At 45.2% G+C, this 18304-nt stretch overlaps 1 protein-coding gene across 5 annotated transcripts in view; it reads left to right on the top strand.

Annotated features, from left to right (window-relative positions):
* AHCTF1 (AT-hook containing transcription factor 1) overlaps positions 1 to 18304 on the top strand; it is a 254423-nt gene that overhangs the window by 154717 nt on the left and 81402 nt on the right. Inside the window, exon 1 of one of the 5 annotated variants that reach the window (XM_032137482.2) lies at positions 10390 to 10748. The exons of 1 other annotated variant lie outside the window; for it this stretch is intronic. Coding sequence is in view for 2 of the 4 variants with exons in the window: in XM_058430669.1 (XP_058286652.1) it covers positions 11079 to 11176 (98 nt within the window). In the remaining 2 variants the exon portion in view is untranslated. Of the gene's footprint in view, positions 1 to 10389; positions 10749 to 10945; positions 11177 to 18304 lie in introns of those variants that run through there. 3 more of the 5 variants (XM_058430669.1, XR_009210793.1, XM_058430670.1) reach the window with 3 other exon arrangements.

Genomic DNA, 18304 nt, shown 5'->3' with positions numbered 1-18304 from the left:
GCCCCCGGCTAATTTTTTGTATTTTTAGTAGAGACGGGGTTTCACTGCGTTAGCCAGGACCGTCTGGATCTCCTGACCTCGTGATCCGCCCGCCTCGGCCTCCCAAAGTGCTGAGATTACAGGCGTGAGCCACTGCGCCCGGCCATAATAATGTTTTCATTGAATGATGTTCTGATTGCTTTGCTGACGGACACAGTCACTGGTCTTCTTAAGCTGTGCCTTGAATGATGCCTACCCCAAATATTCAATAAATATCTGATGGATGAACAACTGAACAAATAAATGAATGATAAGAAACTGAAACAAAGTAAAACTGTACTAAAAAAATACTACCATAGAATCATGATTTAGGCTGGGCGTGGTGGCTCACGCCTGTAATCCCAGTACTTTGGGAGGCTGAGGTGGGTGAATCACCTGAGGTCAGGAGTTCAAAACCAGCCTGGCCAACATGGCAAAACCCCGTCTCTACTAAAAATACAAAAATTAGCTGGGCGTGGTGGCAAGTGCCTGTAATTCCAGCTACTTGGGAGGCTGAGGCAGGAGAATCACTTGAACCTGGGAGGCAAAGGTTGCAGTGAGCCAGGATTGCGTCGCTGCATTCCAGCCTGGGAGACGGAGCAAGACCCTGTCTCAAAAACAAAAGAGAATCATGATTTAGAGTTTTAACCATGTAATTGCAGTTTCATTAAAGTTCTTTATTGTTTTCTGTACTCATCATGTGGTCTGCTAATAAATAATTCATTTCTAAATCCTAAAGATCTTTAACTTATTTTCAGAGGAGTGGTTTAAGGTACGTTGAATTTTATTTGATACATTCCATTGCTGGCTCTCCACATACGGCATCCTAGTTAACATCTTATTTTAATTTTGGTCTGTGCACCATCCCTCATGCCTGTAATCCCACTGCTTTGGGAGGCCACAGCAGGAGGATCACTTGAGGCTAGGAGTTCAAAACCAGCCTGGGCAACATAATGAGACCCCATCGCTACAAAAAAATGAAAATACATACAAATTAAAAAGAATTTTTTTCAGAAAGAGTACATAGTGCCTGTAATCCCAGCACTGTGGGAGGCCGAGGTGGGTGGATCACGAGGTCAGGAGATCGAGACCACAGTGAAACCCCGTCTCTACTGAAAATACAAAAAATTAGTCGGGCACGGTGGCTGGCGCCTGTAGTCCCAGCTACTCCGGAGGCTGAGGCAGGAGAATGGCGTGAACCCGGGAGGCGGAGCTTGCAGTGAGCCGAGATCGCGCCACTGCACTCCAGCCTGGGCAACAGAGCGAGACTCCGTCTCAAAAAAAAAAAAAAAAAAAGAGTACATAGTGAAAAATTGATACTACATCAACTACACTTATGACTAATCAAATCCAACAAATCTCACCAAAGTTTATTAAAGAACCATGTAGAGGACCCAAGAAGAAGTAAAGATCAGAAAAGGCAAAATCAAAACAAGCCCTACCCTGTCACAGTACAATTTAAACCAAGTAGAGATATTGTTTTGACTAGCAATTTAAAATGCATTGAAAACTTAAAACACCATGCAAACACCATAATTAAAATAAGATGTGTAAGCTCAATAGGATTAAAATAAATTCGCCAGACTGGGCGCAGTGGCTCATGCCTGTAATCCCAGCACTTTAGGAGGCTGAGGCAGGTGGATCACCTGAAGTCGGGAGTTCAAGACCAGCCTGGCCAACATGGTGAAACTCCATCTCTACTAAAAATACAAAAATTAGCCAGGCATGGTGGCCCATGTTTATAGTCCCAGCTACTTGGGAGCCTGAGGCAAGAGAATAGCTTGAACCTGGGAGGCGGAGGTTGCAGTGAGCCGAGATAACGCCACTGCACTCCAGCATGGGCAACTGAGCAAGACTCTGTCTCAAAAAAAAAAAAAAAAAAGAGGGCCGGGTGCGGTGGCTCATGCCTCTAATCTCAGCACTTTGGGAGGCCAAGATGGGCAGATCACGAGGTCAGGAGATCGAGACCATCCTGGCTAACACGGTGAAACCCCATCTCTTCTAAAAATACAAAAAAATTAGCCGGGCATGGTGGTGGGCGCCTGTAGTCCCAGCTACTCAGGAGGCTGAAGCAGGAGAATGGTGTAAATCCAGGAGGCGGAGCTTGCAGTGAGCCAAGATCCTGCCACTGCACTCCAGCCTGGGCGACAGAGCGAGACCCTGTCTCAAAAAATAATAATAATAAAATAAAATAAAATAAAATAAATTCACCAAACAGAATAAGACTGGGAATCTATCTAATAAATGTGGCACAAAGCATTTGTTAATGGGTGACCTATTCCCTCAATGGAACATCAGACTTGACTGTCCTCATTTCCATCACTTTCTACTACAGAACCGACTTTTTTTTTTTTTTTTTTTTGAGATGGAGTCTTGCTATGTGGCTAGGCTGGAATGCAGTGGCACAATCTCAGCTCATTGCAACCTCCACCCCCCGGGTTCAAGCGATTCTCCTGCCTCAGCCTCCCGAGTAGCTGGGATTACAGGTGCCCACCACCACGCCCAGCTAATTTTTGTATTTTTAGTAGAGATGGGGTTCACCATGTTGGCCAGATGGTCTCGATCTCTTGATCTTGTGATCCACCCGCCTTGGCCTCCAGAAGTGCTGGGATTACAGGCGTGAGCCACCGCGCCCGGCTGGAACCAACTTTTCTTTGCTGGGTTTCCTTAGAGGCAGGGAGCTTCAGGCAGGTGACAGATTTGCAGCTCATGATTAATACCTGCAATACCACTGACTGTAAGAAGCTTATAACTCTCTTGTGCCCTCTGGAATCTAACATAACAACACCAGAAGGCAAGCATGAGTCTTGAGGTAAAGGTTGAAAATAAATAAAAAATGCAATGGTATCTGAGTACACAGCTTCTAGTCAGCAATTGCAGGACAGTCACACGCTATGCAACTAGGTATTGGTCAACTACTGACTGCAAATGTAACTATGGTCCTCGAAGATTATAAAGGAGCTGAAAAACTCCTATTGCCTGGTGACATAGCCATCACTGACACTGTACTATAATTACTTGATTCTTTATAAATGTAGTGTAGCCTAAGTGTGTGGTGTTGATAAAGTCTACAGTAGAGTACAGTGAGTGTTCTAGGCCTGTGTAGCCCAAGTGTACAGTGTTGATTAAGTCAATAGTACAGAGAGTGTTCTAGGCGTGTGTAGCCCAAGTGTACAGTGTTGATTAAGTCTATAGTACAGTGAGTGTTCTAGGCGTGTGTAGCCCAAGTGTACAGTGTTGATAAAGTCTACAGTAGAGTACAGTAGCGTCCTTGGCCTTCACATTCACTCCTCACTCACTCACTGAGAGCAACTTCCTGTCCTGCAAGCTCCATTCATGGTAAGTGCCCTAGACAGGTGGACCATTTTTATCTTTCATACCACATTTTTACTGTATCTTTTCTATGCTTAGATGCACAGTTACTCACCACTGTGTTACAATTGCCTACAGTATTTGGTACAGTAACGTGCTGCACAGGTTTGTAGCCCGGGAGCCACAGGCTATCGCATATAGTCTAGGTGTGTAGTAGGCTATACCATTCAGGTTTGTGTAGGTTCACTCTGATGTTTGTACGACAATGAAATTGTCATTTCTCAGAATGTTTCCCCATCATTAAGTGACATGTAACTGTATTTCAAGAGCTGTCATTAAGGCTGTTCTTTGGGTTTAAGTAACAGAGAAATCAGAACCTGAATAGTTTTAGCTAAAACACACAGATTTGTTGTTGTTGTTGTTGTTGTTGTTGTTGAGACGGAGTCTCGTTCTGTCGCCCAGGCTGGAGGGCAGTGGCGCGATCTCGGCTCACTGCAAGCTCCGCCTCCCGGGTTCACGCCATTCTCCTGCCTCAGCCTCCCGAGTAGCTGGGACTACAGGCGCCCGCCACCATGCCCGGCTAATTTTTTTTTTGTATTTTTAGTAGAGACGGGGTTTCACCATGTTAGCCAGGATGGTCTCGATCTCCTGACCTCGTGATCCGCCCGCCTCGGCCTCCCAAAGTGCTGGGGTTACAAGTGTGAGCCACCGTGCCCGGCAATTTTTTGTCTTTTTAGTAGAGACAGGGTTTCACCGTGTTAGCCAGGATGGTCTCCATCTCCTGACCTCGTGATCTGCCCGCCTAGCCTCCCAAAGTGCTGGGATTACAGGCGTGAGCCACCGTGCCCAGCCCACACACAGATTTTTTAAAGTAACTTTTGAAGAAAATAATGTGAAAAAAATGGAGAAGTAGAAAGAGGAAAAATTTTAAAGAATAGATTAATTATGGTACCTATTAATGACAAATATTACCAGTGTTTGGAGAAAGAAATATAATCTGGCTTTTGAGGGGGTAGCATTCACGCAAACAATTTTTCAAATGCATAAAGACTATGATGACAAAAATATTTTACAATTTAAATGTTTGTTATTACTTTTCTTCTTTTATAACTGTAGGTTTGATTTAATGTTGAAGGATGGGCCAGGCGTGGTGGCTCACGCCTGTCATCCCAGCACTTTGGGAGGCCAAGGTGGGTGGATCACCTGAGGTCAGGAGTTCGAGACCAGCCTGACCAACATGGTGAAACGCCATCTCTACTAAAAATACAAAAAAAAAAAAAAAAATTAGCTGGGCATGGTGGTGCATGTCTGTAATCCCAGCTACCTGGGAGGCTGAGTCAGGAGAATCGCTTGAACCCAGGAGTAGGAGGTTGCAGTAAGCTGAGATCATGGTACTGCACCCCAGCCTGGGCGACAGGGCCAGAGTCTGTCTCAAAAAAATTTAAAAAATTAAAAAATTTAAAAAATTAAAAATTAAAAATTAAAAATGTTGAAGGGTGGCAGAGGATGCCACCCCAAAATATGCATTTTGGCATAAGGATTATTTTGAGCTAAAGGCACTTGAGAAACAGCTGATACAAAAGGGACACGCTGCCTTCCTTGTCCCAGGAGAGAAGACACATTCTAGTCATCAGAGACGTGGGGTCAAGGATGAGAAAAATCTGAAAAAAAGTTAATTGTTAAATTAACTTGTATCTTTAGCCTCCCAACACATTTCCACAACTGTCACTCTTAGTTCAACCTACTGTAGAAGCATTTAGGTTTTTTCATGTCTTTGAGTCTTCATTTTCCTACGGGGGCTCCCATGTACGTGTAAAAATCTGTGTACTTTTTTCTCGTTTTTAGAGATAGGATCTCGCTCTGTTGCCCAAGCTGGAGTGCAGTGGTCCAGTCATAGCTCACTGCAACCTCAAACTCCCAGGCTCACGCTTAAGCAATCCTCCTGCCTCAGCCACCCAAAGTATTGGGCTTGCAGGTGTAAGCCACCTTGCCCAGCCCTTTCTCCTGTGACTCTCACTTGTGTCAATTTAATTCTCAAACACAGCCAGAGGGCCTAAGAGGGTAAAGGTAGAGTTTTGCTGCCCCTACAATGTTTTTGTTGTTGTTTCTTTGTTTTGAGACAGGGTCTCTTGCTCTGGCACCCAGGCTGGAGTGCAGTGGCATGACCACCGCTCCTGCAATCTCGACCTTCCAGGCTCAAGTGATCCTTCCACCTCAGCCTCCCAAGTGGCTGGGACTACAGGCATGTACCACCACGCCCGGCTAACTTTTGTATTTTTTGTGGAGATGGGTTTTTGCCATGTTGCCCAGGCTGGTCTGGAACTCCTGGGCTCAGGCGATCTGCCTGCCTCATCCTCCCAAAGTGCTGGGATTACAGCTGTGAGCCACTGCACCCGACCTATTTTTTAAACAAAACAAAAAATCCATCCCCAAAAATTTGTAGCAAATCATTTGACAATTCATTTCCCCACCTATAAAATAAGGTGTTTGGCCTAGAATATCTCTAAGATTCCTTATAATCTAATATTGCATATTTTGCTTTGTTTTTTTTGCATATTTTGCTTTGAATGATGAATTATGATCTACTCAGTCACTAGACAATCACTTTAGTATGTATTTATGCTCTGGCCATTGTGCCATCACTGGACATACAGTGGGGAACAGGAAAAATATGATTGTTCATTCACCTAATTTATTGTCACTTGGAGAAATCAAGGGTGGGCACTGCTTGCTATAACCAATCATCTCCACAAAAATGATGAAAATCTACCTGTTAGGACAAAGACAATTTTCTGTATTTGAGACAGATAAGCTCCGTTTTTGTTGTTGTTAAAGTAATAAGGCTTTCCCTGTTACTTTGCAAAACAATTGGAGATCTAATTCTGAACGCTTCATTGAAGTCCTGAATTCCCTGAAATCGGATGGCCACTAGTCACTCCCAGGATGCTGGATGGTATTAAAATATTGCCTCTTGGCCGGGTGCAGTGGCTCATGCTATAATCCCAGCACTTTGGGAGCCCAAGGCGGGTGGATCACTTGAGGTCAGGAGTTCAAGACCAGCCTGGGCAATATGGTGAAACCGCATCTCTACTAGAAATACAAAAATTAGCCAGGAGTGGTGGCACAGGCCTGTAATCCCAGTGGGAGGCTAAAGCAGGAGAATCGCTTGAACCCGGGAGTCAGAGGCTGCAGTGAGCTGAGATCATGCCACTGCACTCCAGCCTGGGTGATAGAGTGAGACTCTGTCTCAAAAATCAATCAATAAATAAAATTAAAAAAAATATTGTCTCTTGAATCATATATTCCAGATGGAAGCATGAGGATTTGTACCAGTTATTATCCATTTCTAGGCCTTTCACCAACATAACTTAGGACCATATAGGTGAAAACGGAATGAGGTTCTAAGGAAGGCACGTACTTCCCTTTCATCTTTACAACAGTTCTGCAAAGAAAGTGACATTATCTTTTCTTCTTAGCTGAGAAAATAGGCTCAGAGAGTGAAGTAATTTAATGAAAGTCATGTTGCTAGAAAGTAGTGAAACGCATTAAAACCCAAGTTTGTCTGTCTCCAAATGATTTCATTCTTTTCACCACACCATGCTTCTTCCAGTGAGAGAAAGCTTTGAAGCTGTGTTTACCAAAGTCTATTCTGTGGAGCACTAATAAGGCAAGATGTTACACAAGTGCAAATGGATGCCATGGTCAAGCAACTCTGGGGAATGCCAAGCATATTAAAGCCAGTGAAGTCTTACAGAAAATACATTTTTATTTTTATTTAATCAGCTTTTCCCCAAACTCATTTGATTACCAAATCTAGATTTCTTTTCATTTAACACTTACTAACATCTCTTGAAACCAATTAAAATAATCGGTATTTGCTTAGTTAAATGACTGAAAGAAAGAAGAAAAAGGATTGAATGAGAGCTTTAAATTGGAAATTCAGTTTGCAAAGCAACTAAAACAAAAAACTGGCAGTTATGGGGGAAGCATTTTAAAAAGATACAGTCTGTGCTCCCAGTGCAGCTGGGAGATGGAGATGGTGGGTGGATGGAGAGAGTCAGAGGCAAAAAGGGAAACACACATGAAACAATTCAGACAGCATATTTCGCTCAAGTTTTTAGTGATTCGTGTGGGCTGAAGCTGAAGAAAAGATTGGGAAGAGAAAAGAGGCTTGAGCTGGCCCCTGAGGGATGTTAAGATTTACTCAGGGAAGGAAGAGGCTGGGAGACACTGAAAGAGAAAACAGGTTTGGAGAGTTAAAAAACAAAACAAAATAAAACAAAGCTCTCAGGAACTATAGAGGAAAATAAAACAGGACAGGTAGAGTTGGTCTAGATTATGGACAATTACACAGGCCAGGCCAGTGGCTCACGTCTGTAATTCCAGCACTTTGGAAGGCTGAGTCCAGCAGATCACTTGAGCCCAGGAGTTCGAGACCAGCCTGGGTAACATGATGAAACCCTGTCTCTACAAAAAATGCAAAAATTAGCTAGGAGTGGTGGTACGCACCTGTAGTCCCAGCTATTTGGGAGGCTGAGGTAGGAGGACTGCTTGAGCCCAGGAGGTCAAGGCTACAGTGACCCGAGATTGTGCCACTGCACTCCAGCCTGGGTGACAGAGCACGACCCTGTCTCAAAATAAGTAAATAATAAAAATATAGACAACCATACAGAAACCATTCTGTTGATAATGATGGAAAGGATTAAAATCTGAAAGACTATGTAGACAGTCAATCTGGATAATATGTGCAATTAAAATAGATTTTTGAATTTCACAACTGGAAGGGCTCTTAGAGCAAAGTTAATAAATACCTGTCTAATGAATCAGTCAATCCCTTGCTCTACACATCTGATAACTGAAGCCCAGAAAGGTCACTTGATTTTCCTAATGTCACACAGCTCACTAGCAGCACACCTGAGTTGGTAATTCATGTCTTCTGACTACCGAGAGGTACAGTACTCATGAACTGGGCATAAAATAGTGCCAAAGAAAGTGTAGAATGTGGAGCATGTGACATAAATCAGCACATCCAACAGAGGGTGGTTTCTGTTTGAAGAGGTCTCTTTAAAATATTTAAGACAATGAACCCCAAACCTCCTACTGCAAAAGCAGTACTCTTTTTAACTGTTTCTATCACAAATTGGTCCAATACCTTGTGCAAACAAACATGATATGTATGGAGGTTGCTGTTACCAAAGAAACAAAAATTACAGAAAAAAGAAAATTACATTTCCAAAAGGCAGCATTATCTCCGAAAGCATATGGGCCAGGCATGATATCTATGCCTGTAGTCCCAGCTGCTCGGGAAGCTGAGGTGGGAGGATAGCTTGAGCCTAGAAGTTGGAGGCAGCAGTGGCACTGATGAGGCCACAGTGCCTGCGAATAGCCATGCACTCCAGTCTGAGCAACACAGCAAGACACAGTCTCTACAAAAATAAAAATAGGCTGTGCATGGTGGCTCATGTCTGTAATCCCAGCACGTTGAGAGGCTGAGGCAGGAGGATCCCTTGAGCCCAGGAGTAGAGACCAGCTTGGGTAACACAGTGAGACAGTCTCTACAAAGAATAAAAAATAAGGCTGGGCGCGGTGGCTCACACCTATAATCCCAGCACTTTGGGAGGCTGAGGCAGGTGGGTCACGAGGTCAAGAGATCAAGACCATCCTGGCCAACATGGTGAAACCCTGTCTCTACTAAAAATACAAAAATCAGCTGGGCGTGGTGGCACACGCCTGTAGTCCTAGCTACTCTGGAGGCTGAGACAGGAGAATCTCTTGAACCTGGGAGGCAGAGGTTGCAGTGAGCCGAGATTGTGCTACTGCACTCCAGCCTGGTGACAGAGCGAGACTCCGTCTCAAATAAATAAATAAATAAATAAATAAATAAAATAAATGGGACGTAGTGGGGCATGGTGGTCCATGCCCATAGTCCCAGCTACTTGGAAGGCTGAGGTAGGAGGATCATTTGAGCCCACGAGTTCCAGGCTGCTATAAGCCTTGATCACACCACTGCACTCCAGCCTGGGCGACAGCGCGAGACACTGTCTCAAAAATAAAAAAATTTAAAAAGCACATATGAAAGGTAACAGAAAAGTAGAAACTTTCCTGATAAAAGAGCATCTTCTTAAAATCCCTACTCTACCTCATCTTATAATCCTTTTACTTACTACTTAGTATTAAGGACACGTTCCCTATCTGTTTGAAACATGTTTGGCGCTGGGATTTGCTTCAAAGGAAGATATTAACAAGAAATAAGAAATTCCACAATGAAAACCCGCGGTGACCAAAAAGATAACAGTGATTTGGGGTAAAATTTCGACTAAAAAGATTAGGCTAGGCTGCACGAGCATTTTTGGCCATGAAAGCACAGGAGGATGCTAGAAAAAACAACACGTGGAAAAAGCGTTTCCCCAGAAGTCTGGGAGCCCACCTTTGGCATGAAAAGCGGGAGCACAGGTTGCAGTGAGCCAAGATCGTGCCACTGCACTCCAGCCTGGGCAACAGAGCAAGACTCGTCTCCAAAAAAAAGAAAAAGGAAAAAAGAAAAGTGGGAGCACAGAACAGAAAATACAGAATGCCAGCTGCCAATTATGAGAGAAAGATTATCACTCGGCCCCCAGCTGGCAGGGCCACACGATTACGTGACGAGAGTGTCTGCCTGCAATCGCAGCAGGCGGTTGGCAGAGCCCGGCGCGACCCCCAGCGAAGACTACCACTCCCAACTGTGCACGGGGCGCGTCACCGGGGCCGCCAGGGCGGCTTCACGCGCAAGGCACTGTGGGACTCGTAGTCTTTCTCCCCACCAGCTCCTCGGAGGCGGAGAGACCCGATTTTTTGTAAATGATCCGCCCTTCCAGGCCCTGCTTCTCTTTCCTCCCTTTCCCTCCCACCTCCTTCTTTCACCGAGAGTTTGAAAATTCCCGCGGAGCCGGCGCTCGAGCGCGGAACCATCGCGAGAACTCTGGTCCCTGCAGCCGCGATCTCCGCCGGTTCTCCCCTCCCTCTCCGCCCTTTTCCTCCGCTCCCTCCCTTCCGGGGCGTGTGGAACTCGGTTTTGTCGGCGCAGGGTAATGCGCAGAGCGGGGCCGGCGCTGTCCGAGGCGAGTAGGCAGCGTTGCAAGGGGAAGGACCCAGAACCGCGGCGGGAGCAGCGACTGCGTTGTAGCTGCTGAGCGGTCTGCAGGCCCACAGCCCGCGAAGGCACTCTTGGGGGCGTGTGGCTCTGAGGTGGCCAGGGAGGTCGCAGGCGGCGGCCGGAGCGCAGAGGAGCGGCTTCAGCCGGGCGGAGGGGTGTGAGCCCGGCCCGTGGCGGCCACGTCTCCCGGGAGATGCTGTGACTGACCCGCACGGGAGGAGCTCTCGCTTGGCCTGGCGACCCGGTGGACTCGGCCCGCGGCGGCGCGCTCACCCGCCCTGCTCAGGTAGGGGGAAGGGAGGGAGGGGGTTGGGCCCGCGCGGCGGAGGGCGGGTCGCGCGGCCTGGGCCCGCGGCGGTGGCGGGGCTTCTGCTCCGCAAGCGCCGGGCCTAGGCTGGGCGTGCGCGGGGCCAACGGATGGGGCTCGAGGGGGCGAGCGCTGGCGGTGGCGGGTACGGCAGGCTCGCGGGCGCCGGGCTTCGTTACATAACCTCGGACCGGAGGAGCGGTGGCACATGGCGGCGGAGCGGCGCTGGTGGGTTCGCGTCCTGCGCCGGCAGCCGGGTCCTTTACGGACGGCCGGGGCCGCGACCCTTTCCCACTGTTCTCCCACGCGATGGACTCGTTGGCGGGCCTTTCCCCGAGGGAAGTGGCCGGCGTGCTGAGCCTGTCCTGTGTTGGCGTGTGTTCCACATGCGCTTGGGCCTGGCCACAGTGAGTAGTCTGGGCTCGGGGAAGAAGTTGGACTCGGGGTTCAGACGTGAGGCTCCAGCTCACCCGATTGGTCAGATCAAGGAGCTTTAAAATAAAAGCACATCTTGGGGTGCTTTGCCTTCCTTTTTCCCACCCGGGGAGCTGAGGACGGTTTCTTTTGCCACTGGTTGACTGTTTTGGTTTGGGTGTTTTGTTTTGAGAGATGGGGAAATTTTGTTCTCGAAGCTTACGAGGTTCACACTGTGTGCAAAGTTTTATGAGATGAGCGTTATGTTTATTTCCAAATCGTCAGTTGTAGAAATTTTTGGAAGAACTGGGTTCTTCATAGAACAAAACGTAAATCCTTTGGGGAAATCCTAAACGATAGTTTATTCTCAGAATATCCTAAAGAACCTGTAGATTTTAAGAACTGTCTTTGGCTGAGCGCAGTGGCTCATGTCTGTAATCCCAGCACTTTGGGAGGCTGAGGCGGGAGGATCGCTTGAGCCCAGGAGTTTGACCAGCCTGAGCAACATGGCGAGACCCCCTTTTTTTTAAAAACTGTTTTTTTGTGAGCTTTCACTGATAGTCTCTTAGGAGAGAAGAAATTAGAGTGGTTTACTTATTTCGGAGGATTTGACCAGGGATGACAAGCCCAGTTAAGGTTAATACTTGAAGGGATGTTTTAAGTGTGCCGAGCGCTATGGGAAGTCCACGTTGTCTCTGTACTGTGATTTTTGGATCCTGATCCTTCAGTGACGTACTACCAAACTGTCACGAGTTTGCAAACAACAATAATTATCTTTAAAGAATTTTTAAAACATCATGTCAACCGGTCATTGGTGGCGCCTCTGGTCGCGCGGCTACTTGGGAGGCTGAGGCGGGGGGAACGTTTGAGCTTCAGCCTCAAACTGAGAGTTCGAGGGTTGCAGTGAGCTAGGATCGCGCCGCTGCACTCCAGCCTGTGTGACAGAGCGAGACCCTGTTGCTAAAAAAAAATAAAATAAAAAAGATCGTTATACATCAGTTTTCAGACTTTTTCTTTTTATGCCTCTCCTTTTTCATAGGTACAGATACATTTTTTTTTTTTTTTTTTTTTTGAGACAGAGTCTTGCTCTGTTGCCCAGGCTGGAGTGCAGTGGCACAATTTTGGCCCACTGCAACCTCCGTCTCCCAGGTTCAAGCGATTCTCCTGCCTCAGCCTCCAGAGTAGCTGGGATTACAGGCGCACGCCACCACCCCCGGCTAATTTTTGTATTTTTAGTAGAGACGGGGTTTCACCATACTGGCCAGGCTGGTCTTGAACTTCTGACCTCATGATCCACCCGCCTTGGCCTCCCAGAGTGCTGGGATTACAGGCGTGAGCCGCCGCGCCCGGCTGGTATAGATACATCTTAAGAGGAAGCAAAACATTGTGTCTTTCACGCCTACCTTAATTATTTTCAGGGACTTTTCTTTCTTCCCAGAATCAAGTGTAACTTCCCTCGGTTAGCTCAAAGGCCTCTACAATAAGTATATGCTACTATTTATCCTCATATGTTAACAAATTTTATGCTTTTGCTATTCTGGAATCGTCACCAATCCTGGGCCCATTCCGTGGAAGAGATGTTTCCACTCGATGTTTCTTTGCTCATGTCCTTCATCCTGGAGTGCCATCTTTCCTTTTTTAAATTCTCAAATTTCAGGTCCTCCTTCTAAATCCAGTGTTTTCACTGTATTTTTATTTTTATTTTTATTTTTTTTGAGACGGAGTTTCACTTTGTAGCCCAAGCTAGAGTGCAATGGCGCCATCTTGGCTCACTGCAACCTTCGCCTCCAGGGCTCAAGCGATTCTCGTGCCTCAGCCTCCCGAGTAGCTGGGACTACAGGAACGCGCCGCCACACCCGGCTAATTTTTTGTATTTTAGTAGAGATGGGGTTTCACCATGTTGCCTAGGGTGATCTCGAACTCCTGAGCTCAGACGATCTGCCCACCTCGGCCAACCAAAGTGCTGGGATTACAGGCGTGAGCCACCGCACCCAGCCCACTGTACTCTTTTATTTCCCCTTATCCCACTTTTTTACTGGGTTCTCACGGCATATGTACCTCTGTTGTAGCATTTGTTCTTTGTGTCTGATACTCTGATAATTGACTATGTATCTCCTTTTCTAGATTGTAAACTCCTTAAAGTCAGGAAGTAGGTTATCTTCTTGCCCTTGCATTCCTTTACTAACACGGTGTTTTAAAAGTAGTTCGTGATTTTAAAATGTTTGAATTAAGTTGGAAAGAAATTTCTGAAAGGCTTGAAGTTTCTGGGTGCACTGGTATTTTACATTTAAATGACAATTCGTCTTTTTATTAGTCAAAAAGAAAAAAGTAACATTGCATACAAAGTGGTTTATAGAAATGTTTGCTTGGTACATGTTGCAATATAATTGTTGAACTAGATTAGAGTTCCATTTTCTGTGGTGGAATTCAGTTACTGCAGGAATTTGTGTATTTTACACAGAAAACTGATTTATAGTATTCTGTTTTTAATATCTGGCCTAGTAATTTTAAGAATTTTGTTTTGGCTAATACTGAACCAGTGTATACTTAAAAATAATTAGGCTCAATCTTGAGTTTTAAAAAATTGATTTTATTGTTTAACATGCCTATTTCTTGTCTCTGCTAGTATCCTAATAATATCCTGCTATACAGTATCCTGTTATCCTAATTTATTACATTTAGGACCTGTTAGTCCAAAGGCACTGTGACCTTGTCGAATGCCCAGGAATAAGATTTGGTGATTTTTGCCTTTTAGGAATTCATAGTGTAGTGGAGAAGACAGGCAAGCAGAAATAATGATTTTTTTTCTTTTTTTTTTTTTTTTTGTGACGGAGTCTCGCTCTGTCACCCAGGCTGGAGTGCAGTGGCGCGATCTCGGCTCACTGCAAGCTTCGCCTCCCGGATTCACGCCATTCTCCTTCCTCAGCCTCCCCAGTAGCTGGGACTACAGGCGCCCGCCATCACGCCCGGCTAATTTTTTTTGGATTTTTAGTAGAGACGGGGTTTCACCGTGTTAGCCAGGATGGTCTCCATCTCCTGACCTCGTGATCCGCCCGCCTCGGGATTACGGGCGTGAGCCACTGCACCCGGCTGAATAGTATTTAATTAATCAATTAATTTTTTTGTGGCGGAGTCTTGCTCAGTCGCCAGGCTGGAGTGCAGTGGCGCGATCTTGGCTTACTGCAACCTCCGCCTCCCAGGTTCAAGCGATTCTCCTGCCTCAGCCTCCCAAGTAGCTGGGACTATAGCGCGGGCTACCACGCCCAGCTAATTTTTGTATTTTTAGTAGAGGGGGGTTTCACCATGTTGGCCAGGATGGTCTCGGTCTCTTGACCTTATGATCCGCCCGCCTCAGCCTCCCGAAGTACTGGGATTACAGGCGTGAGCTACCGCGTCCGGCCATGAACAGTGTCTTCATTCAAAGCCGGTAGGACGTTCCTGCTCTGCCTATCTAGACTTTGGAAAGGAGTTGAAACTTTGTAAATTACATTTTATAGGTTGCCAATGCTGGCATGTCATAAAAGGCTGGGACTCTATTTAATTTTGTACAGTACTGAACGTAGATGTTTCATGTGTGTTTGTGTTTTCATATACCTTTATGTGAGATATTCTTTCTAATAATATGGTTTTTCTTTTTGAGACAGTCTGGCTCTGTTGCTGAGGCTGGAGTGCAATGGCACTATCTCAGCTCACGGCAACCTCCCCCTCCCAGGTTCAAGCGATTCCCATGCCTCAGCCTCCCAAGTAGTTGGAATTACAAGCGTATGCAACCATGGCTGGCTGCTAAGTTTAATATTTTTAGTAGAGATGGGATTTCACCACGTTGGCCAGACTGGTCTCTAAGGAACTCCTGACGTCAGCCGATTCTCCCGCCTTGGCCTCCCAAAGTGCTGGGATGACAGGCGTGAGCCACAGTGCGTGGCCTATTTCTTTTTCTTTTCTTTTCTTTTTTTTTTTTTGAGACGGAGTCTCTCTCTGTCGCCCAGGCTAGAGTGCAGTGGCACGATCTCGGTTCACTGCAAGCTCCGCCTCCCGGGTTCACGCCATTCTCCTGTCTCAGCCTCCCGAGTACCTGGGACTACAGGTTCCCGCCACCACACCCTGGTAATTTTGTTTCTGTATTTTTAGTAGAGACGGGGTTTCATCTTGTTAGCCAGGATGGTCTCGATCTCCTGACCTCGTGATCCGCCCGCTTCAGCCTCCCAAAGTGCTGAGATTACTGGCGTGTGCCACCGCGGCCCGGCCATACGCTTTTGTTTGTTTGTTTGTTTTGAGACTTGTTTATTTTGAGACGGGGTTTCACTCTTGTTGCCCAGGCTGGAGTGCAATGGTGCAGTCTTGGCTGACTGCAGCCTCCGCCTCCCGGGTTCAAGTGATACTCCTGCCTCAGCCTCCCAAGTAGCTGGGATTACAGGCATGCGCCACCACACCTGGTTAGTTTTCTGTATTTAGTAGAGACGGGATTTCACCCTGTTAGTGAGGCTGGTCTCGAACTCCTGACCTCAGGTGATCCACCCACCTCAGCTTTCCGAAGTGCTGGGATGACAGGTGTGAGCCACCGTTCCCGCCCCTATTTCTAATAATAGAGTGTTTTGATGTTCTCTGTAGTGTGCTTAAATTGGAAAAGTCTTAAAACCAATTTTGCCCTATAGATTCAAAGGCTGTTAAATTTGAAAAACTTTGATTTATTAAACATTTTTTTGAACTCCTTTGTGCTAGGCACCATGATGAAGTCTGGAGAAATAAGTACTCCTCTTTTTTAGAAGCTTGGATATGAAAGGGAGGAAGACAGAATATAGTAAAGCACAACGTTACGTGTATTATTAAGTGCTAGAACCTGGATTCAAAGTTTGAATTAGAAATACGTTACCCTGTGTTGCTATAAAGGAATATGCGAAACTGGATAATTTATGAGGAAAAGAGGTTTATTTTGCCTCATGGTTCTGCAGGCTGTGCAGGCGTGACACCAACAGCTGCCTGCCTTCTGGTGAGGGTCTCGGGAAGCTTCCAATCATGTCGGAAGGCAAAGGGAGAGCAGGATGCTCACATGATGAGAGTGGGGAGTGAGGAGGTACCAGGCCTCTTTTTTTTTTTTTTTTTTTTTTTTTAAAGACAGGGTCTCACTCTGTTGCATAGGCTAGAATTCATTGGTGCAGTTATGGCTCAGTGCAACCTTGACCTCCCAGGCTCAAGCAATCCCAGTAGCTGGGACTACAGGCATGCGCCACCACACCTGGCTAATTATTTTTTTGTAGAGATGAGATTTTGCTGTGTGGCTCAGGCTGGTGTCGAACTCCTGGGCTCGAGTCAGTCTGCCTGCCTCAGCCTCCCAAAGTGCTGGGAGCCACCATGCCTGGCTTTAAACAGCCAGAGCTCATGTGAATTCATTACTGTGAAGAGCACACCAACCCATTCATGAGGGGTCCTCTCCCATGACCCAAACACCTCCTACCAGGCCCCACCTCCAACACTGGGGATCACATTTCGGTATGAGATTGGGAGGGGACAATTATACAAACCACATTAGGTTTATTTTTTATATTTTTAGAAACAGGATCTTGCCCAGGCTGGAGTGCAGTGGGCCTGATCATAGCTTACCACAACCTCTAACTCCTGGTCTTAAGTGATCTTCCTCCTGAGCTTCCCAGAGTGCTGGGCGTACAGGCATGAGCCATCATGTCTGGCCACAGTTTAAATACTGTGGCTTTATTCTCTTTGAGCTAGTACTTCTGTATCATCTTTGTTTTGCATTCAAACAACATAACAAAACTCACCCAGCCTAAGAAATAGAACATTTATTATATTTCATTTTCCAAAAAATGCTTATTGTGTGTTATCCTTTGGACTTTGGATTTTGTGAAAATCTTTCAAAAATTCTATTGAGATGATTTTGATTAAAGTATAGGGATCATGGAACTTTTTTGCTCATTATCCATTAGCACTCTTTTGAATACACTTTGTAAAAAGCTACTGCATGGAATTCTGAAGGTTTTGGTTCTGGTTGACTTACTTTGGTTTTAAGTTTAGTAGGAAAAATGTGTTAACTTCAGTTCATCATTAAACTAGTTTTATCAAGCTATATAAAAGGCTGTCAGGGGAAAACAGCGTAGTAACAATGTGATTCTGGCCTTTTCCATGTGTTTCTCTAAAAATTTTTTTGTACTAAGCTACTTAGGAGATGAATAGGATCAATTTGTGTATACAAGAGCAACTAAGGCTTGAGTATAAGACCCTCATGAGGGTTTTGTATTGGAGGCTAATGGTCATAGCTTCCTATTGATGCACACACCCTTTATATTAGGTTAGACTTTTGGATCTGTTTTGGATAATAAAAAGCAAAGTTCTACTTTTGATGACTTGGAAATCTCAAACATAACTTTTTAGGTTTTGTGACTTCATGGTGACATATGTAATTAAGTTTTTGAGGCAGTCTATCAAGTTTTTGTCTAGGAGATAGCATTTATAGCCTGAACAGAAAATGATAACTCATATATTTTCATTTTTTGAGTGAATCTTTGAAATGTTTTTTTCACGTAAATTTTTTTGGGGGAGGGGACTAAGATATGGAGAGACTAAGAATGACAAGAAAGAACGTTAGGTTGATTTTTGCCTTGTTCCCATCCTAAGGCTACATAAATATCTACTGTATTTTTAAAGTTGTATTTTTATTTTGTATATATATGTTTTAAAATTCTTTAAGTAATTATTGATTTTATAAGAAATCCAAGCCATACTGAAATGAGCAAATCACAAATTTGCATCACACAAAAATAAACGGCACTAATGTTTTGTGAATATTTCGGACATCTCTGTTTGAAGATAAACAGATGGAAGAATTCAGAGAGACTATTGTATGAAATGCTAATTTTTAGAAATAGTTAATTTCATAAGAAAACTGAAAGGAAGGGAATTGTTAAATTTATAATAGTTCTTTTAATGTAAATATTTCTTTATAAATTTTTTAAAGTTAAACACATCTGTTAGAAGTGGCTGTTATCCTGTTTTACCACAGGTTTCAGTTTGATAGTATTGATTCTCTTCTATGAGAGTGGCTTGGGCTGGGTGTTGGAACTGAATGTAGTCCTTTCTGCACTCAATAGATAGGAGGGGGAGTGCTGAGA

The sequence above is a fragment of the Hylobates moloch genome, unplaced genomic scaffold, assembly GCF_009828535.3.
Source record: "Hylobates moloch isolate HMO894 unplaced genomic scaffold, HMol_V3 SCAFFOLD_18, whole genome shotgun sequence".
Taxonomy (NCBI): domain Eukaryota; kingdom Metazoa; phylum Chordata; class Mammalia; order Primates; family Hylobatidae; genus Hylobates; species Hylobates moloch.
The sequence above is the reverse complement of the archived record's forward strand: the minus strand, read 5'-3'. Positions and strand labels throughout refer to the sequence as shown.